Genomic DNA, 26,007 nt, shown 5'->3' on the forward strand with positions numbered 1-26,007 from the left:
AGCTTCTTCAACATCTATGTCACACTGGAAGGCTAGAAGGAGGAAGGACCAAGGCACTTCTTTACATACTACTTCTACTGCGAAGCATGATTACTTTTTGAAATTGGTATAACACATAATTACTCTGTTCAGTTCCACAATCAAAATCTTACAGGCAACCTATATAAAAAGTCTGCACAAACAGAAGGTCCTCTCTCACACAGAAAACACTGCTGTGTTTTTTTTTTTTTTTTTTGGTCTTGAAGCTATTCTACTGATTACCCAAAAATGAAATTATGAACCTGAAAATAAGAACACTATGTCTCCTTTAATGCAACACAACATATTCTACAACAAATGTTGCTTGTTGAATTTAGAACAAATCAACTGCAAAAGCGAAATTTGTGACTGCAGACATGGAATACATGTGAACACTTTTTGGCAAATGGTAACAAATTCAGTTAGATAAGGAATATAACAAAAAATGTGATGATCACAAATTTGATCAGTCAATTCAGCCCAAATCTTTGAAAAGCTTATTTTGTCCAACCAAACTTAAAATTACAAATTTACTATAACATAAGACAAAGAATAATACTTATATCTGGATGTGATTTGATTCATTGATCAAATAGTTGCAACTTTGTTTTCTGTGTTAGCTGAGACTCATTTTGAGCACAATACTCTCAAAGCACATTCACTTGATACTAAACTCAGCGTGATGGTGATTGGTGATTTTTCTGATAAAAGGAGAAAGCAAATAAGCATAACAATTAATGTAACTCAGCCTGCAACTAACAATTATTTTCATTGTTGATTAATCTGTTGATTTTATTACACATAATCAATAAATTGTCTGTCTACAAAATCTCAGAAATCCATTCTAAAATGTCTGTTTTGTCCACAACCTGAAGACATTCAGTTAGCTATCATAGAGGAGTAAAGAAAGCTGAAGATATTTGCCTTCAAGATAAAAAAATAAAATATTAATAATAATAATAATAATAATAATAATAATTTGAAAGTTGACAACTGATCCCTTAAAAAACTGCATCTCTAATTTTGTACTGTCCTGTCATGAGGTTTCCCAGATGATATTGCTATCACACACGCTCCTCTGTCATCCACAGTCAGAGGATTTAATATTGTTGAAACTTTCTCAGGAGGTTTTCCTTCCTAAAGAAGAATTCATTTTTAGAAATTGAAGGCTTTTGTTATTTTGTTATTTTGTCTAATAGCTTGGATATAAAAACACTTTCAACACTTTGATGGCTACTTTGATGGCTACTGACAATGAATTTCTCCACCATACAGGAAAAAGAATGTGTGGGAATCACCAGCCAGCCAGCCAGCCAGCCAGCCAGCCAGCCAGGAAATGACAAGGGATTAGAATGACAGCCATTTGCATATCAAGAATTTTAAGTAGCAAGGAAGAAAATACCGAACCCTCCAGCCTGCAAGGTCATCCAAAAGATAGTTTTTTTCCTTCTCTTCATAATTTGTTTTGCATATCATGCACTATGGACACACTGTAGATTAAAAAGGCGGCTTTAGCATATCACACCATCCCTGATAGGGAACAGCTCCCACCTAGACTTCTCCGAGACACCATGCCACCACCACACCCTCATCAAACTGACATATGTACGCGCGCACACACACACACACACACACACATTGTTTTAAGACAAACTAAACATTGGCGAAAGGAAAATGAAAATTGCCAGAGCCTCTAATCCAATCCATGTTTATCAGCCTTTAATTTGGATGTTTTCCTTTTTTTCATATCAACAGGAGCCACAAAGTCAATGTGTGGCTAGGCGCTGCTGGCTGAAAAAAAGAGGAGAGAAAAAGAACGACTAGACACAAAAAGAATCACCCCGACTATCAGCTATGACTAAGGAATTTATTTAGATTGACATACAAACAACTCATTACACACTGAAGAGACAGTGATAAACATGTCGATTGGAAAATGTTGTCTCCATTAATGAATTGTATTATCTTTTAGCAGCTGGCAGAAAGAAGGAATTAAAATGTTCTATTGTTGTTTTTTCTGTTTCATGTAAATATCAGGCTGTCTGAACAACAGTAATGACTGGGAACAAGAATTATTTGAACAAATCATTTAAATAAATTAGTGATTATCATCATAAGGACAGAACAAACTGTGAACAGGAAGGGAAATGTTAAAAAAATCATATCGAGAAATGATTATATTTCACACTAGAATAAATTTAATTATTGTCACTATTGAAATATGGTTAGATTAAAATTCAGTGAATTTATTCTTTCTATATAAATGAGATTGCATAAGGTGTACCAGGATGTGGCACGTATTCAACAGTGGCACTCATCCCAGCTGAAGGACAGGGATGTGGTCCATTTCTATCCAGTGTTTTAGAAAAAGCAGTTTCTACTCAACTTTTAGCTTTTATGTCTCACAACAATATCTTTGAAACATTCCAGTCTGGTTTTAAAGCTTTACACAGCACAGAAACTGCCCTCCTCAAGGTAAGCAACGACTTTCGTTTAGCAGCCGTTAGGGAAGAGAGCGCAATTTTAATCATTTTAGATTCAAGTGCAGCTTTTGACACTGTTGATTATGCCATTTTATTAGACCGCATGAAAACCTGGGTTGGCATCAAAGGTAATGCTTGTAGTTGGTTTTATTCTTACCTTTTAGACAGAACCTTCCCGGTCACCAGAGGTAATTACTCTTCAACTACAAAGCCTGTTACCTGTTGGTGTACCGCAAAGTTCTATTTTAGGTCATATTTTATTTTCTATCTATATGCTCCCACTCAAGCAGGTTATCAAGCAGGTTCACTGCTATGCAGATGACACACTGCTGAGCCCCAGTGACCTAAAAAGCCTAGCTTATATCTTAGACTGTCTTAAAGACATTAACTGTTGAATGGCCGTAAATTTCCTAAAACTCCATAACTGTTCAGCTCCCCAAACCATATCAGCCACTTTGAGCAAGTCCTTGGTCCCCTGGCTGTCAACATAAAACCCACCGTATGAAATCTGCATTGATCTTTCCAGACTAGATGACACTTCCTTCTCTCTGGTATCAATCAGAAATGAATCTCTCACCTCCAAGTGGTAAAGGACTCAGCAGCTAGGGTTTTAACTGGTTCTAACAGACGACATCACCTTACCCAAGTCCGAGCTTTCCTTCATTGGCTCCACGTCAGTTTTAGAATTGATTTTAAGATTTTACTGATCACTTTAAAAGCACTCTTAGGTCTGGTTCCGACCTATATAGCAGACATTTTAATTCTTTAAGAGCCAGCTTAAGCCTTAGATCCTCAGGTAGGGCCCTTCTAACCATTCCAGAGTCAAGGCTAAAATCTGAAGGTGATCGTGACTTCGCTATCAGGACCCTTCAGCTTTGGAACACCCTGCCTGATGAGATAAGGCTCACATGGTCGGTAACGTCTGTAAATCACTTCTCAAAACCCATTTTTATAGAATTACCTTTATGTGATGTTGTTCATTTACTTTTACTTCTACCTTCTGAGTTTATTATATTAATCTATTTCTTTACTTATTCTAACTAATCTATACAATTTCTTTATTTACCTTTTTTATTCATTTTGATTTTATTATTTCTGTTTTTCAATTGTTTGTTTCTAAATACTTGGCCATAAATGCCATTTATTCAATTTGTTTACTTTTATATTTACATTTAGGGCATTTCACAGACGCTTTTTGTCCAGAGTGACTTACAATAATGACATTTGTCACAAGACAAAAACCACGACATATCACTGTCAATAAAGGAAAAAAGAAAAAAAATAGAAACAGGGGAGGGAGTTATGGTATGCTGGGTGGAGGTGAAGTCTCGGGTCTTTTGCAGAAGATGGAGCGTAATTCCGCTGTCCTGATATTGGTCGGGAGTTCGTTCCACCAGTCAGGTGCCAAAACAGGGAAGAGTCGTGACTTCCCTGAGCGGGCTTTGTTTGCTCTCAGCGATGGCGGTACCATCCTGACGTAGTAGAGCGAAATGCTCGCTGGGGCATGACCAGTGTTTGGACATAGATAGTTGCAGTTCCAATGACGGCCTTGAAGCCCAGCATCATTGTCTTGAATCTGATGCTGGCTGCAACAGGAAGCCAGTGGAGGTCATGGAGGAGGGGGGTCACATGTGATAATTTAGAAAGACCGTAAAAACAAGGCATGCTGCAGCGTTCTGGATATGCTGCAACAGTTTAGTCCCAGAGGCTGGGAGTCCAGCCAAGAGGGAGCTGCAGTAGTCCATGTGGGAGATGACCAGTGCTTGGACCAGGAGTTGAATTGCTTCCTTTGATCAGGCCACAGCAGTGATGTTGAGGGTGCAGGACAGTCCGTTGTTGAGGATTACATCAAGGTTCTTCACCGTCTACGAAGGAGATACCGTGACATCCTCGACAGTGACTGACAGGTCCATGCAAGGGCAGTCTTTCCCCGAGAGGATGAAGAGGAGTTCAATTTTACTAAGGTTGAATTTGAGGTGATGCGCAGCTGTCCAAGCAGAGATATCTGCCAAACATTCCAAGATGCTGTAATGTGGGTATTGGAGGAGGATGGAAAAGAGAGGAACAGTCGGGTGTTGTCTACATAACAGTGGCAAGAGAATCCATGTAATGGGATTGCAGAGCCTAGTTTTGTTTATTTTTATGTTATTTCATCTATTGCTCTTGACAGGGTACGTAATGTTTACACAAATAAAAAGTTGATTGTGGCAAATAAGATCTTGATTGTATTTATTATTCATTCTAGTAGAAATGGTTTTTCCACTTTAAGTGGTGCACAAGGCTAGATTGTAAATACAGGACATTGAGGGTTATTAGTATTATTATTATTATTCTCCCATCCATTCTGTGATCGGTGTTGGCAGATTTATGATTCCTGTGATCCGTGATCAGATCGGCCCCCAAAAATGCTGATCGGAGCATCCCTAATCTAGAGTATAGTGAAAACAGAAGTGGTCCTAATGCTGAGCCTTGAGGGACACCAGTTCGGCCAGAGTGGAGAGGAGGATTTGGTGGTTGACTGTGTCAAATGCAGAGGTATAAATTAAGGAGAATGAAGACTGAAGAGCTGGACAAGGCTCTGGCGGCACCAAGTGACTGACTCAGTCACCATGAGAAGGGCCCTTAGTGGAGTGAGTAGTCCTAAAACCTACCTGTCCCTTGCAATTTACACTAATATCTTTTAGTCTACTTCCTTCCGCACTTTGTGAACCATATTTTAAAAAAGTGATATATAAATAAAATGTATCATATTATTATTATCATTATTATTGTTAGTAATATTCAACTGAGGAGAAGAAGCACTCCTGCGCGTCCCTCAGTGTGTGCCTGGATCTCAGTCTGTGGATCAGGTAAGATGGGTCATAAATCATCCTGATCAATAACAGATGGAATCGGAGGGCCCTTAATGAGTTAAATATCAATTATATCACCTGCTGAAATCCTCCAGCAGCTGAAACCATATGTGGACTTCACATTAAAAAATGTGCATTTGTGCATGAGGAACAGCTAATTAACTTTGGAACTACTGATTGTTTAAAACGCCTGACTTGCTGACAGGATCGGTTAGTATTACATGTTAATTTATGTTCTGTTTATGTGTCTGTGTCTTCTATACATAGAAAGGTCACACACAGTCCACATCCTGTCTAAACATATAAATTCAGAAGCTAAAAGTTTAATTCTGTTTCCTTTGGAGATTTCATAGCTACAGCTTTTAGTTTTGCTGATTACATGTGTAATGATATTTGTTATAGTTATATATTTGTTATTTATTATATACATTACTGCTTGCATGGAAATGTTTAAAATAATGGAGGGCAGTATCTCAAATCATGATATTGGAGAGTATATGTACGATATGAACCCACCTGTCGTCTGCTATTTAGAGGACATGTTTTTTATGCCTTTGGTCAGCAGTGGTCCAGCAGCCTCATGCCTTTGACTTCTGACCAGCACTTCACTTTACAACTAACATGCTTGCACCCATGGGTGCACAAATGGGCACAAGAACATTTGTTAATTACACAGAGAAGTGTAACAAATGAAAGCAGGACATCCCAAGCTGTGTTTATGATGGTCAAAACAGATATTTTCAGTTGAAACATGATCTCTTCCTTGCCAAGTGCCTAAACCTCACACACTAGAGTTGGAACACATAAACTTGAAAACTGAAACATAATGCTTCAATATACAGAAATGTGAAGTTTAAACATATGCTTGGTTTGCAAAAATGTACATTTCCAACATTTATTCAGCCAATTGAGTCTTTGAAAAAGTAGGTAAGTTTTGCTCTCTCCTGTAGCACTATGTGAACATGAACACATTAGCCAGTAACTCCAACCCCACTGTGACATGCTGGGCAAAGAAGAAGAAAGAAGAAACAATAAAAAGATAGAGAAAGAGAGGGAGAGATGTATGCTCTTAGGGGCGGGAGGGAGGAGAAGAGGGAGAGGAGGGAGAGGGGGGATAGGAGGGTGGCTGTTAGTGGGGTTGTTGGTGGGTGATGGAGAGACCAGAGGAGGAGAAGACGGATGGAGGGAGGGAGGGAGGGAGGGAGGGAGGGAGGAATGGGAGGGGGAAGGGGGGGCTTGACGATAAGAGAAAAATTCAGACCGGTCAAAGTTTCCTTTTTGCCAATCGTGCTCCTGATAAAGACAGCGCCTGCTCCGGAGCTGATAGAGGGGCTATCTCTCTCCCTTACTCTCTCTTCCACCTCCTCCATCCCCCACCCCCACCCCGGCCACGCTCACCCCGCAGGTAGTTTGTGAGGGGGGGAGCAGGAAGACAAAACGAAGGGGCACTATCAGTGCAGCATCATGGTGCTACCATCAACCAGCCACGGCGCAGCAATTAATATCGCTCCAATTACTGTTAAAGGGACAAGGCTGGGACAGGACGATAATGAACACATCCTCTCTTCCCCACCAGAGGAATTAAAACACATGTGCACGCGTGCGCACACACACATGAACACACACGCTCGACTCTGGGTAGACACATGCACAAACATACATTAAACGTCTGCAGCTTGAAAAGGAAATAATGCAAGATACTGTGGTAATCTTCTTGCATTGTTTAACTCATTGAAGACAACAGACAGAGAGAAATAAATAACCAAACAAACCTCGATAAGAGGGGAAACAAATAAAAGTATGGCGATTTACTTCTTATCTTCTAGTGTGTGTGTGTGTGTGTGTGTGTGTGTGTGTGTGTGTTTGTAGCATCTTGAATACATTTTCTCCCAGCCTGTCATATTCACATCTTATGTTTAGGGGAACAGTAGGCAATAGACCCTCAAAGACACTCAGAAGAGACAAGACAGAACTACACAATGCAAAGAACATCTCCAAGACACACAGACATAGCTACATAGGGCTGGGAGATCCACTAAGTAAGCCTGGCAATTTACATTGTTAGCAAAAAGGAGATAGTTTCACATGTATGCATTAAATGCAAAGCACTGGAAAGTCTGTGAGAATATACCCCAGAGGAACGAGCTATGAATGACACGCGAACAGCCAATTATTTAACAGACACATCCTATGTCAGCTCTCCCGCTCATTTCAACAGCCCATCAAAACCTTGGGTACTATGAGTGATACAAAAACAGCCAAGCATTTACTAGGTGTGTAGTTCGGTTGTATCATTGCCGTGTGACTGACAACAACAGCTGAGTGTAGAGTGAGGCGTTACTATGGATCCAATTGCAGTGCAGACCAACTCTACTCCGCCTGTAAGACTATTACGTCACACACTGGCTGTGGTAATGTCGCTGCTGGAGTGTCTTCGAGCAAACAGTCCGACTCTGGCTGCTGCTGCTCTGCCACCCGGCCTGTTTGCACTTGCCTATGAGCCCAGAGACACTACAGTGGCATCAGCCATAGTGGTTGGCACAACCATCGGGACATTGAGTTAGCATAAATTATGACCTGTGTGCATTGATAGGTTAAATTAAACTTTTTCACCTCTTATCCAAGAGACTTCTTTAGTTCTAACTAACTGGAGGGTTGTCATATTTTGTACTGAAGAGGCATCTTGGATGAGAGATCCAAGAAACTGAAACAAGTCCAATTGCAATAGCACTTTATTTGGTTTAGGAAAATATGGTTTAGGTTATAATCGACACTTTCACAGTCCCTTGTGTAAAACAAAATAATGGAAGGATGTGTTGCCCTCTGAATTGAATTCATGGTTCACTTTCACTTTGCTTCATTACAATTAATTCCAAATACTGAATGAATATGTTTATTGTCTGAAGAGAACCCCTGCGAGGATACTGACCTGGACCCCTCCATGGTAACACCTCTTCCTCTTCTGTCCCTTCCTCTTGCTCCTCTCTGCTGCTGTGTGTTAAACCTTGCTCCGCCTCATCCACCTCTTCATTATCAAGGCCTCCTTGAGAGTCCTGCATCCTGGGTTCTGCATATACAACACAAACAGTTACATTTAGAAAACGTTCAAAAATGATTTATCAGCTCCAGGCAGCTTCAGTCCGAAGCTTCAGTATTGGCCTTCGAAACAGGGTTCCTCATTCTTTAAATACTGTGTGTCTAAATGTGTTGTTTGTGTCTGTGTATCATATGTATGTCTGGGCTATGGCTGTTCCTGTCCCTTGATCAAAGGCAGTTCTGAAATGAGTGTCTAAGCTGTGTAACACTACACCTCACCGTGCAGAGATGTAACCTTTGTTTCTTATTACAATTCTGGAGAATCAAAGTGTCATCAGAAACAATGACAACATTCTCCCTTTAGTTTGGTCTTTTTGTTAGCTCTTTTTTTCCATCTTCCAACAGTTTTTCTTCGTCAGTGAATGTAGGCAGATCTAACTAGGCTTGTCTTTTCCTCCAGTTTTGTCTTCTGCTCTAACTTTTAATCTGCTCCCCCTCCATCCCCTTGGCCTGTCACCTTCAGCAGAAACTAAGGCTGTCTGTGTTCCTCTAATCAGCATTGATACCCCTGCTATTGATCAAGCTGATTACACAGCCTCCGGTTTGCTGATCAAAGAGATCTGTATGTGGTCCTGCACATGGCTAGACTGTGTGTGTGGGTGTGTGTGTGTATTATCCAGCATGCATATATGTGAACCCTGAACTTTGCCTGTGCGGCTGTTATCAGCCGTATCATCACACCGTTGGGTCCCTCCCTATTAGTGGGATTCATGATTAGTAAGATTAGATTAATAGTTACATCACAGCACCCAAGACTATCTGAGCCAAGATCTAGGTCTTGTTCTGGTCTTGCATCATCATCGGGCCAAGGGTTAAGGAGAGTCAAAGCTGACTCTACGGAAACAGATCACAAACACATCACTATTAATCTCTATAGAAAATGTCACTGTAGTTACAATAACATAAAGTGAGCCAGTCCTCAAGACATTAATTTAAGTTGATAGATGAGGGAACTATTCAAAACACTGAGAATTGTTTCTGAATGCACTTGAGTAAATCATTTAATTCTAGTAATTCTGGTTATTGGGCAGTATAGATATGATGGTATGGGTATGATGAAGTACCTCCACAAACTCAATTGTTGCAGAAAGGAAAAGCACTTTGTCAGATATTTTCTGTATCAAAACAATGAGTGTAAATGGTCAATAGTTATTAGGTATTATGTGTGAAAATAGAAAATCCAGCCCAAGCAGCCACTACTTTTTTCATATAACAACAATAACTGCTGGATCACTGCTGACCAATCTGCCCCAAAACTAGGAGAAGAAGAAGCAATAAAGTCTGCTGATTAAGTCACGGGATCCCCTCGTCAACATAAAAGGTTCTCCAAGCACCACAAATAAATTTAAAAAAAAAGAGAAAAGCTAATGGCAGATGGATCAAAACATACCTTGAGGGTGAGCCAGAGTCAGGCAGCTAGACAGAAAATGTTTGAACTGCTTGAAATAGCAATTTCTGTAGTTATAAATCTTTTATCTGACAGACTGTTCTACACTCGAGATTCAGTCAGATTCATCAGGATGTCAAGTCTATTTACGGATAGATGAACTTTTTTGTATTCCTTATATATCTCAAAGCATAATGTAGGTTGTTTACAGCATAATAACATCTGATCGAATGTGATGGAAGTTAAATGATCATTTTGTCTATATATAATATGCAACTTGCCAGAGCTGTAAGGTTCTGGAAATGCTTGGAAATGGAAAGAGTGCTTGAATTTACTATTGAAAATATGCATGAACCAAAAGTTTAGGTTATATAAATACATAATTACTGAATTCAGTTTGAAGACTGAATCAGAAATTTACAAAACCTAATGCATGTTTTGTGTTCAAATAAATCATATTGTTTTGCTTGGAAAGATTTCCTATGCCTTTCTTACAAAAAACACGTGATTTCATAAATTTTCACTGTGGCCCAACATTTCTGCATGTGCTACAACTTAAAGAGCACATGAAGCCCCTTGGGAAAAAGTTCATGTCAAGCCTTGATCCCCCAAATAGCACACTGTATTCTTGGAAAATTAGCCCATTTCTTGGTCGGCCAAAGAAATTAACAGCTACCTTTTTGCTATGGGTTTTGGCTGCAGCAGTAGGGATATGAGGTCATCACAGATAATAAGTATTGTTGTATATGTTGGCTAATAAGTAGAGAAATGTAAAAGACATAGCACAACTACATATCTGGAACTGGAAGAACAAGAAACTGGTACCAGAACCTCAATAAAGAAGGCAAAATATTTTATTGAAAGCAATCAAAAGGATTTCCTAGTATACTGTTATGTTTAAGGTAGTATGAATTGTGTGAACTTGATAAAGCAAGTAGGTTAAGACTAAGCAATAATATGAAGAGACTGACTACTGTTTGTTCTGTGTTGTGCTAAAAATGCACAAAAAATTATGCTGTAAGGGACAAGAAATCACAAGTGTTATTGAAGAAAATGTTAGGTTTGGTAAAACAGAGATTATTATAATAAACTCAACCTTCTCTCCTCCTAAATTTTGCTCTTCTCTTCGCTTCGCTTCCTCTTACCCAGCCCCTTTTTTGTGCTCTCCCTCTCCCTTTCATCCTACCCTGTCTTCAGCCTCCACCCCGATAACACCTGGGCTTACTGCACAAAGCCTGTGTTTACCCTTGCATTCCCGCTCCGATAAATAGCAATAGGGCCCGATCGATATGGGCCATAAATGTCCTGCAGCCACGTGACGCCCTCACACTCTGCTCTTAATGTAACAGCTGAGAGATTGGATCTGCATCGTCAAATAAATCAACATATACACAAAAAGAAAAGCAGATGCACATACACACACCATCCATCTTCATGTCACATCCACCTTTCAACCTCATCCACACACAAACACTCATACACAGTGACATACTGTACACACACAAAAGCAAGCAGACATACGCGAACATGCACGCAGACACACACCTCCCCCGTGCCTAAACAGTGCCATTATTTTCAGCTATAAATCACAGTGAATGGCACATTGATTTTATCCTGCAGGGGCTGAAGCGAGGGAGGGGAGCTGGAGACACAGTTATTGCGTTTAATATTATCAATATTATCTCCCATATCATCTCAGACAGGGAGGCAGGTATCAGGAGGAGTCGACAGACACTTTTCTGCCAAATCCCCTCCTCCCTCTCCACCAACATCCCTCCCCCCATAGCAAGACAGTCTCCATCAATCTGATAAGATGAACCTCCCCTGTCACACCTGCAGGGCAAAGTCACCCAACAATCTTGCCTCCTAACTTCTAAAAAGCTTTATACATGTCTCTTTCTGATTTTAATGATGCCTTTTGTGTCTCAAATCTTTTCTTTACATATGTACCTGGTCAACAAACCATGGAACTTCTGGTCTTTGACCTCACACATATCAACTACAGATGGCGGAACATTCAGCAACGCATTCATTCAGCTACAGTTCTGCTGCACACTGACAAGCATCGGCAAACTTCACAGCCCAATACACAATCAAGATAGTGACACACACTGTAGAGTAAGTAAGAATAAAATACATTTTGGGTCACACAATAAGTAAGAAAGTTATTGTGCATCTGTGCCATCAAATGGGAATGATGACTAAAACAAGCCTGTTAGCAGTGCTGCTAATGGAGCTAAAACAGCTCCATTAGAATAAAAAAACAAAAATGGTTGTTTTGAACTTCTAAGCTAAGAAAACAAATGACAACAGTACAACTGACAGAAACAAACAACAACTTGCGGCAAGTCTGAAGAGACACACATTCACTCTCAAATTGAGGGTCTTTTTAAATCATGATGTCATAATGGTACAGGCATCGTACATTGGCTGAACCCTACTGGGCAGGGTCCCAGAATTTATTGTCTCAGGCCTCCACATTACGGCTGTAAATAAATCATCCATTGGTTACTTTTTCGACATACCATTTTAAGGTTTCCTCTATTTAAAAAGTAAGCCCACAGTGAACGTCATAAAATGTGAAAAAAAAATCATAGACAGAGAAAGAGAGGGATCATTACAACAAACGGTTCACATCTTTTACACAAAAAATACATATCTTCATGTCTGATGTTTGCCAAATGAGCAAACAGGCCCAAATAAATAGTTAAAAATGTGTTGTGACCACTAGGGACTTTCAATTTTTGTCCTGGTAGCCCCTTTTGACAAAAGCTGTAAGACACCAGTGCCTGCTATTTAAGATCTTTGCTGGCACGTGCCGCTGGGGCTTGCATTTGTTTTATGATATGTGATCGGACCTGAGCACAGACATTAATAATAACTATATAAAAATAGTAGTTTTGTTTGCTGTTCCGGGCCATTTCTAATCACTAGAGGAATCACAAGACTGTTTAATTAATGCTTCCAACAGTTTCACTTTCAGTTTTTGACACAAGTGTCAAAATGTTTTTTTTTTTTTTCCATTTACAGCAATGCCATGACAAATTGATGACATTCTCAAGAAAAGATGTATTAATGTATTGTACTTAATGCTTTATTTACAAGAAGGCAACAATGAGTAAAATTTGCTGTAGCCGTCTCACAAAGTTGATGAGTAAGTTTCTCCTCATGCAACAAATCTTAAAATCACAGTATTTGTATGGGAGCATGGGATATTGCTGTTACTCGTGGTCCACATGCATGACTTTACACACTTACACAGCAACCCACTTCTTGCAACAATTGTGTCAATGAGATCATACCAACTTTGAAAAGGTATGACAGCGCACACCCCAGGGAGAGAGACTGACAAGGTTTTGGTCACTGTCAATCAGGAGAGAATATGGGGTATGGTTCCTCTGAAAAACATAGTCATTACATTGAAGAATTCATTACTTGTGATTAAAATAATGGTGGGTATGTATCAGAGACCCTCACAGATGTGCAATTTTACTACCTAGCTCAGTCCAGACCTTATAGGAAGTACATTTACTCAAGTAACAATTTCATGATATATTTAGTTTTACTGATATGACTTTTGGGCATTTTTTAAAACACTGCATGAAACAAAAAGAAGCTGAAAATGTTCACACTGGAAAGGCTGTAATAGCATCATTTTATCAGTCGCTCTGTTCAAAATGTTCTGTTAACTGACACATGGACCAATCAACTCATCATTTCAACACCATTGCACACACTCAGTTCATCATGATAATACCAGAGGAGATTATGACCTCTGTTATGTGTCACATCGTGCATCACACACACTTATTCTATCCCCACCAATCAGATTCTAAAAAGAAAAAAAAAATGTCCGTTTGCAAAAGTCATTCTGATTGGTCCAAACAAGGGTACAATGATTAAAGGTCAAAAGGAGGTAACATACTCACAAATCAGCCCAGAAGGGGATTTTATTAGGTTTCCTGTGATGCAAGTATGATTGCCTTGTTATAAAAAAAGAACCTTCACATGTTTGTGTGCATCACAGCAACTGTCAAGAAATTCTGAGCAGATAGAGAGAAAAAAAACACACCACAACAGAGAGAGACGTTCTCAACAGATGTTCAAGTCTTCCTCAATAAAGTTGTCTGTGTGCATGTGTGCCAATCCACTGTATCAGCATTAATACACTGGCCCTCTCTGTCAAGGGGTACTGTTACTGGGAGAATGTGTTTTTCTTGCTAAAGTTATCAGACCGGTTATCGCCAGCATCTGTCTGTGTGAGTGTATGTCTCTCTTTCTCTCCCTTTCTCTCTCTCTCTCTCTCTCTCTTTTCCAGATGGTGGATAAGAGGCCTTGCCTTTATTAGCCAGAGCTGACCAGATAAAGACCTGGTATTGATCCCAGGTTGAAAGAGCAGGTTCGTCAAACATGGCAGATTTACAGAGAACTGATAATGGCAGCGCTGGGCCACCGAGGAACCCAAGATGGAGAAGAGGGGAGGGGAGGGGAGAGGAGAGGAGAGGAGAGGAGAGGAGAATGAAGACTCACTCAGCAGGACTGACTGGGTCGCAGTGACTTTCATGAATTTGTTATTTTTTCGTTTTAAGTTGCCAAAGACAGTAACTGTAACAACACTATAGTGGAAGGCAGCAAAGACATTGTGACTTAAAGTTTTTTGCTTGAAATCAGGTCACATAATCATCAAATGCAGTTGCCAACAGTAGCTTTTGCTGCCAAGGACAAATGCTATTTTTCGGCGGAAATGTTACGAAAAGTCAATTGGACAGACAGGGTGAGGGCCCTTTTTTCCTCATAGAAGGGACTTAAGACAGTACTTGCTACCACATTACTGCTGTTTGGTCTTGCAACTTTTTTTGTGGGTTGAAGCGTGGGACATTTCAAACACACCATCTTACCTCTGTCGCAGCTCTGTTACTACCTCCACTGGCAGATCAGAGGTTGAACAAAACTGTACCTCTATTCCGCCTCTGTAACTTTCATATAGATGGCTAGCACGTATGTTGGCACAAGATTCAAGCCTTGAAAAGGCAGTGTGAATGGGGCTAGAGAGAGGAGTAAATCAACAGAATGATGGGGAGGGGTATGTCTGTGTGCTGAGGTGGTCAGCCTGCCTGAGATTTCTCATCTTCTCCTTCTTATACAATCTACTACACACGTAACCCAGTCCTCACCTCCAACGCGCGCACACACACACACACACACACACACACACACACACACACACACACACACACACACACACACACACACACACACACTATAGCTAATCTCTAATCTTGTCTCGATTAGCACCTGACAGAATTTCCATGGGTTTATCAAACCAAGCCAACCAACAGACTCTTATCACTTCCAGCCCCAAAATTTCACAAGAGCAGGAATTTTTGAGATTAAAAAAACACAGCTAGTGAAATCTTGAATAAGTCAAAAGAATATGACTGAAAACTCTGCTATCACACGGTACAAGGGGGAGGTTTGGGATAAGAGGTGCATGAGGGAGCAGATTCACTGAAGCCAAGATTGAACCCGCAGAATTTCTATTTCTTTTATTCCTTTAAACACAATGGAGATCAAAATGGTGATACATGTGGAAAGCTGCAACCTCATAATGGCTCCTCAGTGTTTTTAGGTGTCTGGGTAACGTTAAATATTTCCCAATTGATAACAGGAAGACATCGGCCGATGAAAGAAAGACTTCAAGTCTTGATGAGGAGATAAATGTGGTAATAAAACTAGCAATACCGTCACATTCATTATCTGGAGGTGCTTAGTGTTGCATGTTGTCAGTGCATGGTTGCCATTATTGTCAATGTGATAAAGTGTAACAAAACTGAAAACAAAAAAAGGAGGGTGGGGGGGCACTTTGACATCTTCCTGATTTTTTTTCATACAAAAGCATGGGAGTGAGCAGAGGTCTGCCATTTATTGGGTCATATTTGGTCAGTTTCTCCCACAACCAAACACATTTTTCACAGGAACAATTCCCCTAGTAAAAATAGTTCCAGTGAAAACTGTTCTCATTAAACATCTGTGGATCTGACAATTCAGAAAAATGTATTTCTACACTCTGCATCAAGACTACAGACTACGCCACAAACAGACATGGTTAGCTGATAATGAAAAGAATAACTAGCTATAATTTTTCAATGATAATAATCAAAGTGAATTTGCTTGAAGAAAAAATGCCAAAAGTTCATTGGATCCAGTTCTGGTTGTCCTCATGGTAAACCAATTATTTTGGCAGTACAAAAAGTACAAACAAGTAATGTGTGACATTTCATAGACTAAATGACAAACTTTAGAAGAAGTTATCTTTTTATGCTGAGCCAATTTTTAACAAATGCTGTATATTGCCATTGGTAATAATTAATGAATTCCAATTTATTTCAACTATAAGAATTTGCTTGGATATCAAAGAGACTCAGCAAGAACTAATCCTGTAAATTGTACGAGGAATCGTGAGGAGGCCTAAGAACCGTCCAACATGCAACTAGGGTGGGGCCAGGGCGGGACCTCGATGGGCGGGCGGGACGGGCTGCTGCTGAGCCAGTAGTAATGTTAGTGAGTAGTAGTAGTAGTGAGCGTCTTCGAAACTGTCTTGTCTGCAACTTGAAAATGGATAAGAGGAAAAAACACCCAGGTGGAGCTGAGAGACAGCTATTAAAAAAGTTGAAGTCTCTGGAGGTGGAGGCTTCTAAATGTGCGAAGTTGACGGACCTTTTTGGTGCCGGGACCACCAAGCCGCCAGCAGCCACAGGTGCTGCTGCACCGGGAGATGACGGAGGAGGACCTAATGATGATGAGCGAGTGAAGACAGACACGGTAAATAATGTTAGCCTGAGGCTGGCTGGGCTAAATTTTTGAGACATGTCCAAAACAAAGTAAAAAACGTTTTTACATTGAAAGTGATATGACCTAACTAACTGCATACTGAGGAATGCAGCTGCTGCTAATGCTAACGTAGCTCCTCAGGGATTGAAGCCAGAGTTGAAGAGCTGAGACTGTTGGCAGTTGTGGTTGATTTTGTTCAAATATGCTGAATTGTGATATTATGGGTTTTTATTGTTAAGATGATTTAGCTAAGCTTGCTAACAGATGCTAACGTCATTGGTCTTTTGTTGCCATAGCAACAGTAAATATTTATGTGTACTGATGAGCTGTAAATAGAGATGCAGAATAATGCTTAGATACTTTGAATTTTAGCACAAAATACAAGTAAACCCATAGGAAATAAGTTTAACTTCCAGTATTTACCATTGTATTCATTGTAATCTTTCAATAGGCCAGCTAGCACATTAATTTAGAGCAGTATCAAGTATTCCCCCCAGACCATGGTATAATCATATTTTATTTCGCTAGCTGGCCGATCCACATGATTTTTTTTTTTTTTTTTCCCAACACCGAGTGCAGTCCGTCAGTCGGGCATTATCCCTTACATATTATACTTTTATAGAGTTAGCATCGATATGTTAACAATGCTGTAGTCAAAGAACATGAACATAATGACAGATATAGGCCTATACATTCCAATGAAGGGAAATACGAGAAAAAACTTGTCTTTAAAATAACATTCAGGGGACTGGGATATAGATGTTTGAGTTTGTAAGGTGCACCCAAATGCACCACGAAACTACAACACAGATAGACAGCAGAGAGAACAGAGGAAGTACAGACAGTAATGACACCAAAATCTGGTACAGACTCTCCTTATTACATGATTGTTTTGATAAATAAAGATAAAGCCTTTTAAGATCTACTTGCCAAACAAAAATCTACTTGCTTTTGTGTTTTGGTGGGTCTTAATTTCAGACCATGCACAACACATCAGGAACAGACAGGAGGCCTACAACTATGCCTCAATTCCTTATTTAGATTCTTTTTCTAATTGATTGCCATCTTCAGATTTACTGTTGGAGGAATCTAAATCTAACTAGTAATTTTGGCGTTCTTCCTCTTCTCACCTTCATCGTACAGTGGTGTGTATGGCAAGGGGCTGGAGCTGTCACCTTCTGCTGAATCATCTGGGTCTGAGGCTCCTCCATCCTCTCCGGATAGGCTGAGGTTGTCTGGTGTGTTTTCATCACCACCATCGAGATCACCAAGGGAACCTGCGGGAGAAAGAGTTGTACTTATATCAGTTAGGTCCACTGTATTCTGCTCCCCTGAGGATAACTTAGATTCCAATGACATCTGAATAAAGAAAAAGGGAAAATGAAGAATATTCATAGTTATAATGATTTATTCATACATTACAAGCATACATTCAATATACAGTATTAGAAAAACAGAGTTTATTAAAGTAACAAACAGCTGAACTGAAATTAACCAACTTGATCAGGTGTTCTGGACACATCACACACATGAATACTGAGAACTGCCAAAAAATCAGCATCCATAAAGTACAGAAGTCGCAAATTTCCTGTCTCTGACACCATCACAGAACAATACTAGATTTCATGTCTGCAGAAGGAGATGGATTTTAAGTTTAATCATCTTCCCGAGGGCCTTAAGTCTGACTAGAGTGATACATAGGAGGTGAAAAATAAAAGGAAGTGAGATTGTTAAACAAGCTACTTATGATTGTATGCACTGTAGAAGGGAGGAAAAATACCCTAAACACTCTGATCCATTTTTTTAACTGGACTCATTCAAAAAAGATTTCAAGAATTGGACACGCTGAACGGTCTAATCCAGAAGATTAATAGCACGAAGCCAAGGGGGACCTTAAAGCCAAATTACAGTATACCTAAAATTGTAGCTAAAAGAGTGATTAGTGTAGGGCTGATCTGTATCAGTTACAGTTTCGTAATCCCTGCTGACCATAGTAATTATACAGTACTTTTGATCTATTTTAGCCTGTTTGAAGATTACATCCCCAAAAAATGGAGTCAGTTAATATGGCTTTAATGTGACTTTTTAAATTGCTTTAATAATACTCCTGTAAGATGAACACAGCAGGCTGCTTTAATGGCACATTAAGAGCTCTGAATCTTGGAATACACTGTCATATTTACTGGCTGTTTTCTGTTCCTAAATAATGAGTTACAGTTATAAGCGTTTCATGGTTTGCTGATTATACAAGGCACTTTCTATTACATTCATCTAAATCGGATGACATCCTTCATTTTCAGTTCTTGGGAGAATAGCATGATAAATATATTAATTCAGGCTACCATTTCTTTTAAGAGGATTAGTGCTAGAATGAAGCAGAAATGGTTAATATGGCACAGACCACCAAGGGAGAAAACAACATGCATACATAATAATGATGCATTGGAAAGTCATGGAGGCTGGGTACATTTTCTTTAAATAACTAAATCAGAATGAAATTGACACTGAGAGAAAATCAGGGTTTTTTTTCCCGCCTTTCACCCCCAATCCAGACAGGTAAATTAATTTTCATTAGGTTGTGTTGAACGAACCAAGGGATTGTTTCGGAGCTAAAGCCGTGACTGGGGGCGTATATATTTACAATACTGGAACAAAAGGAGTCTATAATCTATACAAAGCACACAACAATACCCATAATAAAGAAGCTTGTAGAAAAAGGGAGAGGCAATTTTTCTAATTCTGTTAATTTCACTTCCAAAGCAATTAAAAACAGGCAGAGATAATGCTGGGAAACAATCGACGGCTGACAAAGTGCTTCTGTCTTTGTAAATGAAACATCTTTAGGCTAATTTCAACTTCCACGCCTGCATGGTTCACTCTAATTTCAGATAAAATTAACACAGCTAGATTTGGACCTTAACAAAAAAAAGAGCAGAGGAGAAGGAAACGATCGATCCTGTACACAATATTTTAAGAATGATTTCGCCTGAGCTTTGCTAGATCTAATTTTCTGTATCTATAAGGACATTTTCATACAATTAATTTTCCTGTAATCATAATTGTACAAAGGGACTTCTCTGTATAAAATTCCAATTATATTTCCTGTTTAAAATGTAAGTTTGAATTATGATTTCTTTCCTCATTACCGCACTGGTTTAATGAATCAATCGCTGCATCACTGCTTTCAGACATCAAATGGTGCGGAAAAGTTTCAGCTCCACTTTCTCCCCTCTTTCATCCAAGGAGAAATATTCTCTCTTTCCACTTCTCTTCCTTTCGCAGATAGTTGGCAGAAAGGATAGCAGGGCCCATGTGATAAGTGCAGCACATTTTACTTCATTTTCCATTTTAAAAGTTAAAGCCTTATTAATTGTTACTGCACGATATCCACAGGAAAACTGAACTGAACTTATTGAAGAGATGTAACTATAATAAAAAGACAGCCCGCATTCATATCTCTGTAGGAGGGACATCAATTAAGTTGAGACTTATCCAACAGCACCACTGAACTTTCTAGGTTATGAACTAAAGGAGTATCTTGTCCATGAAAAAAGCCTAAAGCTTACATTTACTTTAATTACTAAACTTCTCGACTTACTTCATGGGCAAATAACACTTAAAATACTGAAAGATTAAATTCAGGAACTGGTTAATTTAGGTTCATTGGCAGAGACGGATGTTGGTGATGGATTTTCTCTACAATACACAAACCTTTACGAAGTTATTCATAGAAAGAGAACACATAAACATATTATCACAAATGTGTTGGTATGTGTTCAGTGACACCAGCACTGTGTGCAAGTAGTTCATTAAAGTAAAAGGTATCGAAATAACATTGTTATTTTTGACTTGTATTGTATATACACGTTTACAATTGTGATGTTGTGAAAACCTTCACATATAGATGATAGATGGCTGGCCTTGAAATAAAATTCAAGTTCATGTCCATGTCCAGGAAAACTCCAAGCACCCAGATGAGGCAAGACAGATGTGGCAGTGCAGGACCACTTGAGCTCCAGCACAGAGACCGCAGCTGTCTGTCTCAGAGGTGTGAGGAGAGGAAGAACAAAGTGCTGCAGCTGATGAAGGCACCAAAGATACTGCTTTATTAACTCTCCGTCCACATCAAACCTGCAGCGAGCAGCTCGCTGATTAAACACAGAGACAACACATATCAAACCTGCATGCTCAACAAGCCTGATTAAACAGACACAAGCATTGCTTCTCTTACACTAATAACCAGCCACACAAAAAATATATTGGGGGGGGGTGGGGGGGCACTTGTATCAGAGAGAAGCATTAAAAGAGGATATTTAGAGAAAGAAAGGAGGAGTGAATGGGAAGGAGAAGAGGATGTGCTAGCTCTCGAGAGAAACTTAGGTACCTGACACAGAGTCTGGAGAGGGACCACTTATTGATCAAAGTGAGAAAAACTACCCACAGCTGAGGAAATACTTTTAATCAACATTGCACTTTAAACATTTCGTCAGAACTGCATAGGCTCTTATCGCAGCTTCATGGCCACCGTTCGCTACCATCAACAATCACACAATAAGAACCATCCACACAGCCCATGATATTGATCTATTATATTCAGCTTCAATAAAAATCAGCTTTTTCTCCTCAGCCTTTAGGATCTGGACCACACATTGATTACTCTGGGGATGACAAACTCAAGCAAAGCAATAGATTTTTTCAACAGATCTAAAATCCCTGAGACTTATTGACTGTTCCACACATCTTCAAATCTAATTTGATGATGATAAAGTTCCCAGATTGCAGTGGGGTGGGACAGGTGACACGTAATGTTGTCAATGTTGAGGGTAAGGCTCAGCTTTTAAGGGGGGTGTGTGTATATATATATATATATATATATATACACACACACACACACACCCAGATAAGGGCCCAGATTGTTTTTATGCATCCCAGGGAAAGACTGTAATTTGTGGCCATGGTTTGCTGCCATGGCTGTAAGAAACAGAAAATGATGTGTGATGAACAGCTGAATTGATGAAAGACAGAATAAGGGAGAAATACACGGAAAAAGGCAAAACATAACTCAGGCACCAGTAAAAATATACTGTAAGGCTAATGATAATGCCTGATTACCCTGCAATGATAAAGGACAGAACTGATGCACCTCAATGCAGCAGGACTCCAATCATCAAAACCAAAGATGCATGAATACAGTGTAAAAATGTAAAACAGTCCATGGTGTTTTAACAGCATGAATCAAGTTAGACGTTTTTACCATTACATACTGAAAAACTGCAACATATTTAAAACCTTTAAAAGTCATTCTTTAACAGAACTTCGAGACCTTTAAAGTAAAAAAAAAATAATAAGGCATTTTTATACTTATAGGACTCTTTCTCAGCTCTGTACAATGAAAAAAATAAGTTCTCTCAGTCTTTCTGTCACCCTTTTATCTCTTTCCATTCCAACCTGCAGTCTCTCCTTTATATTCTTGCTTCTTCCTCTCTTTCTATCATTATCTCTCCATTCCTCATCCCCTCTTATCCCCTTCCCACACCACCACCACCACCTTTCTTTCTTCTTCTCCATCCCCTTTCAGTATCACACATGCTCTCTCTCTATCCCTTATACTCCATCACCTTCCCTCCCTCTCCCTCTTTCTCTCCCTCCCTTCCATCCCCTTTTCTTTTTTTTTCCCTGAAAAAGCGTAGTGACTGGGAGCGTCACTCTGTGCGGATAGCTGGGAGCCGTTGGCGGTTATCGGCTCCTGCAGACTCTCTCTGCCGGTCTGATCTGTCTCCTCTTCATTAAGCAAATACGCCGACGTGGAAATGAAAACATAATAGCTATTTGATTTCCAGCGAGATATTTTGCATATTGGTTCGGAGCTGATAGCGGAATTTCATCAAGTCGTTTTTTTTCTCTCCTTCTCTCTTCCCTCCCTCTCCTGCCACCACCACCACCACCGCCAACCCCTCACCCCTCCTCCACCACCACCTCCCTCCTTCGCCTTCCCTCCTTCGCCTTCCCTCCATCCTCATGCTTTAAAAACTGAATTACTGAGCTGGGCTGGCTTTTACTGAGATTTCTTTACATTGCTGGGAAGAGAAAAAAAAGAGGGAGTGAGAGAAATCTGGTTCCCCAGGAAGACTGCTTAGCAGATTAAATATCCCCCATTTCCATCTTTTCTTCTTCCCTCTCCCTTTTTGATAATAAGAAAGAAAATTTAAAGAATTCACAGTGCTTTAGGTTGACTATACTAATCAGAGATAGGAGTGAGAAAATTAACTCCTTAATGAGCAACGCTGTCTCCTTGATAAAGGTCCTGGGGAGACGGCGGGATGGGACACTGGCAGAACCTTGGTAGATAGACACAGAGACAGAGAAGGGAAGATAAGACAGTGATGGAGTTGGCCAGCAGATGGAGGGCTAGAATGTAACTGTAACAGAAAGAGAAGAGACTTGACACCATGCAGGGGTAACAATTAGTTTCCGTCTTCCTCATCTAAGGAGATATTTGCTTCTAGGGCACGCGGAGGGCAGGTAGACAGATAGTGATACCGCCACTTTAGTGCCACAGTGCCTTGCATCAGCACTGGCCTTGATGGATGGTCCAGTGGCGAGGTATCCTTCATGCCCCCCAGAGAGAAAAACTAGCCCTGGAGGAGAGGATCAGCAGCCTCTTCACAGCAGGCCTATCTGATAGTCCAGTGCCTCTCAGGAGGACTATTCAGCAGCCCGTCCACTGAAATAAATCTCCCTGCTGCTGCTTTCCATGTTGGAACACCATGTTGCTTCAGACCTGATAGCAGCCCCACCATGTTACAGCTGCAGCCCAATATGCCAAATGAATACTGTACACACTAACACATACAGTGGACTAGACACACACACTTTTGTCAAACTGTTCTGTACTGGTGAAAGGGGATATTATTTAGCAGAAAAAAACAGTTATCTGTTGGAACTACTGCCAAAATTTTACCAATACTCATTGTTTGTTCTGTCAATTCTTATTGTAAAACAATGAAATAAAGTGGTAGTCTGTCTATATGTAGTTTCTGATTCCTCACCCTGTCTGTGACTGTCAGCTAAGGCCCCTGCCTGCTGAGGACACAATTCTTCAAAGAGTAGTTTTCGCAAAAGGCTCAGTAGCTTCCTATAACATTGTGTGCTAACAAGTATTTACATAATTCTCAAATTCTTACAAAAATGACAATATGCTAGTGTGTTGTTTGTTGGGCTTCAGTTTGCCATGTTATGCTTTCAACATACAAGTGCAGTGCCCATAGGAAATATGTATTCCTATAGAAAAGTGGGAGGTTAAGTGGCAATTTCATGGATGGCCAAATGAGGCTTTGTTTGAAGGTGGGACGTCTGGGATATTTAGGTTTGTTGTGAAATCCGATATTCCATTGTATAATTGGCCGTATTTGACTATTTTTTTATTTAGCCATTATATTTCACCTTAACTATTTAACTGGTGTCATCATTTTCAGCACAACCTCACTTGTGTGATTGTACAGTTATTTTTTAAAATTTTTTTGATATACTGTACACACAATGGACCTAGTAGATGGACCTGGAGTAGAAAAAGTTACTTGTTTTTTACTGTGAAAACCACAAATATGTTTAACAAACCATTTTTTATTACTTATAATACAAATATAAATTGTTGTTTGCTAAATATGTGCATACATTTTAAAAATGTACAAAGTTATATGTAACGATTTACATTTAAATGCAGGCAATGCTCAGGTCTGCCTGAGCTCCTTCCAGCTGAATGAAGAGCTGCACTGCCTGCTCCATATTCAGCAGTCTCCTCATTGTTCTGACTCATTAAATAAAAAAAACGACTCAACTACACACTAAACTCACCACACCAAACACACACTAACTATACACTCCAAACACGCCAAATGTCACAAATCTCTCAACTCTCAATATCGCTGTTTCTACACCGACCGTCGTTGCCTGTCATTCATCCGCCTATGTCCCTCCCACAACGTCTTGTTCCTCAACAACCAAACTTGCTGCTTGGACACTTTAGTGACAAAAGCCCGTTTTTACCATTTCTTTCTGCACCAGACACAAAGAAAACGTGACGGCAATGTACGCGAAAAAGTGTGTAGGACATTATTTACCCTTTTGGACCTGCTGGTACGTCCTCGACTCGGGAGGTGGGGCGTGTGGGTGGCCTAGCAGCTAGCAGCTAGCTACACCCTAACATCCACAGATTCTGCTTCTACTTTGTTGTCTGCACGTCTCCAGATCTCCTCAGACCCGAACAGACTTGGTCCAGACTCGTTTAGTCTCATTTATCCACAATAGTCAGTTTAGATGCACAGAACAGAACGGGTTGAACCGCCGCAAAATCCCGGTCCAGCTCGCGCTGCTGCTGTTGTCGTGGGTTTGAGCTCTGCAGTGATTGGCTGCGGTGTGCACGTGACCGTGGCGGCTACGGTTAGCTATGCCAGCTGAATTGGTAAAGCATTTATTAAATAAATTATTAACGGTATTGTTGCAGTCCAAACAAATGTGACGTTGCACACCCTTGAACCAACCATCAGCCATGTGGAAACTCTCAGGTCAGTCTGATCCTGCTCCACAGAGATATGTTAGGAACAGACACACACACACACACATAGACAGAGATTCCTTGCTTTAATAGAAAGATTTTTGAGCACACAGTACCTTTGAGGTTATTCTGTAGAATATTCTGAACAGCATCTGTCATTTTTTTGGATTGTTGCATAATATTGAACATACCATTTGCGTAAAGCAAGCAGATTTGTCTGCTCCAATGTTGATAAGAGTGTTAAAAGCGTTTTAAAATATATTCAAATATATCTAAGGTATATTTAGAACAGATAGAAAAAGAGTGATTAAAGTGAAACTCTCACCTAGGCTTAGAGCAACCTAGGATTTATTTGTGAATTTGTAGGAGTCAAACCTTCTTATAAAAGCATAATTACGACTAAAGAGGCACTTTTAAGATTTACCATAGTTTCGTTTGCAGGCAAACTAATTTTCAATGGAATGCTGGGGCACTCTTACGCTAGCATCAAAACCACTATTTTCAAAACACTGAGAAGCCTCGACACAACATGAAACTTTGCTCATAGTATCACCAGGGTCTCTACACATGAACACGAGCATTGAGAACATTGTTTGTGTACACACAGAGTTTGCTAAAAAGAATGTTTTAGAACAATTCACGTTAGCAACTGTATCTTCGGCATGCCACCGTCATGGCAGACAAAAAGTGTTGATCCCCAAGTGCGACCTAACACTAAGGCTTGAGGAGCGGGCAACCATTACTCTCCTTCCTGTTAGGTCACACTCGGGGATTGACACTTTTTGT

At 39.9% G+C, this 26,007-nt stretch overlaps 1 protein-coding gene and 1 long non-coding RNA gene across 5 annotated transcripts in view; one reads left to right on the forward strand and one right to left on the reverse strand.

Annotated features, from left to right (window-relative positions):
- zfpm1 (zinc finger protein, FOG family member 1) overlaps nt 1-26,007 on the reverse strand; it is a 127,707-nt gene that overhangs the window by 59,403 nt on the left and 42,297 nt on the right. For 2 of the 4 annotated variants that reach the window (XM_037106411.1, XM_037106412.1), the window contains exons 2-3: nt 17,798-17,944; nt 8,283-8,420 (exon numbers count right to left, since the gene is read on the reverse strand). In XM_037106411.1, the coding sequence (XP_036962306.1) occupies nt 8,283-8,420; nt 17,798-17,944 (285 nt within the window). Of the gene's footprint in view, nt 1-8,282; nt 8,421-16,553; nt 16,627-17,797; nt 17,945-26,007 lie in introns of all 4 variants that reach the window. The other 2 variants (XM_037106409.1, XM_037106413.1) reach the window with 2 other exon arrangements.
- On the forward strand, nt 16,382-18,052 carry LOC119024032. The gene is made up of 2 exons (XR_005076387.1): nt 16,382-16,658; nt 17,811-18,052. It is a non-coding gene; the product is annotated as an uncharacterized LOC119024032 (long non-coding RNA).

The sequence above is a fragment of the Acanthopagrus latus genome, chromosome 8 (genome assembly GCF_904848185.1).
Source record: "Acanthopagrus latus isolate v.2019 chromosome 8, fAcaLat1.1, whole genome shotgun sequence".
Classification (NCBI taxonomy): Eukaryota; Metazoa; Chordata; class Actinopteri; order Spariformes; family Sparidae; genus Acanthopagrus; species Acanthopagrus latus.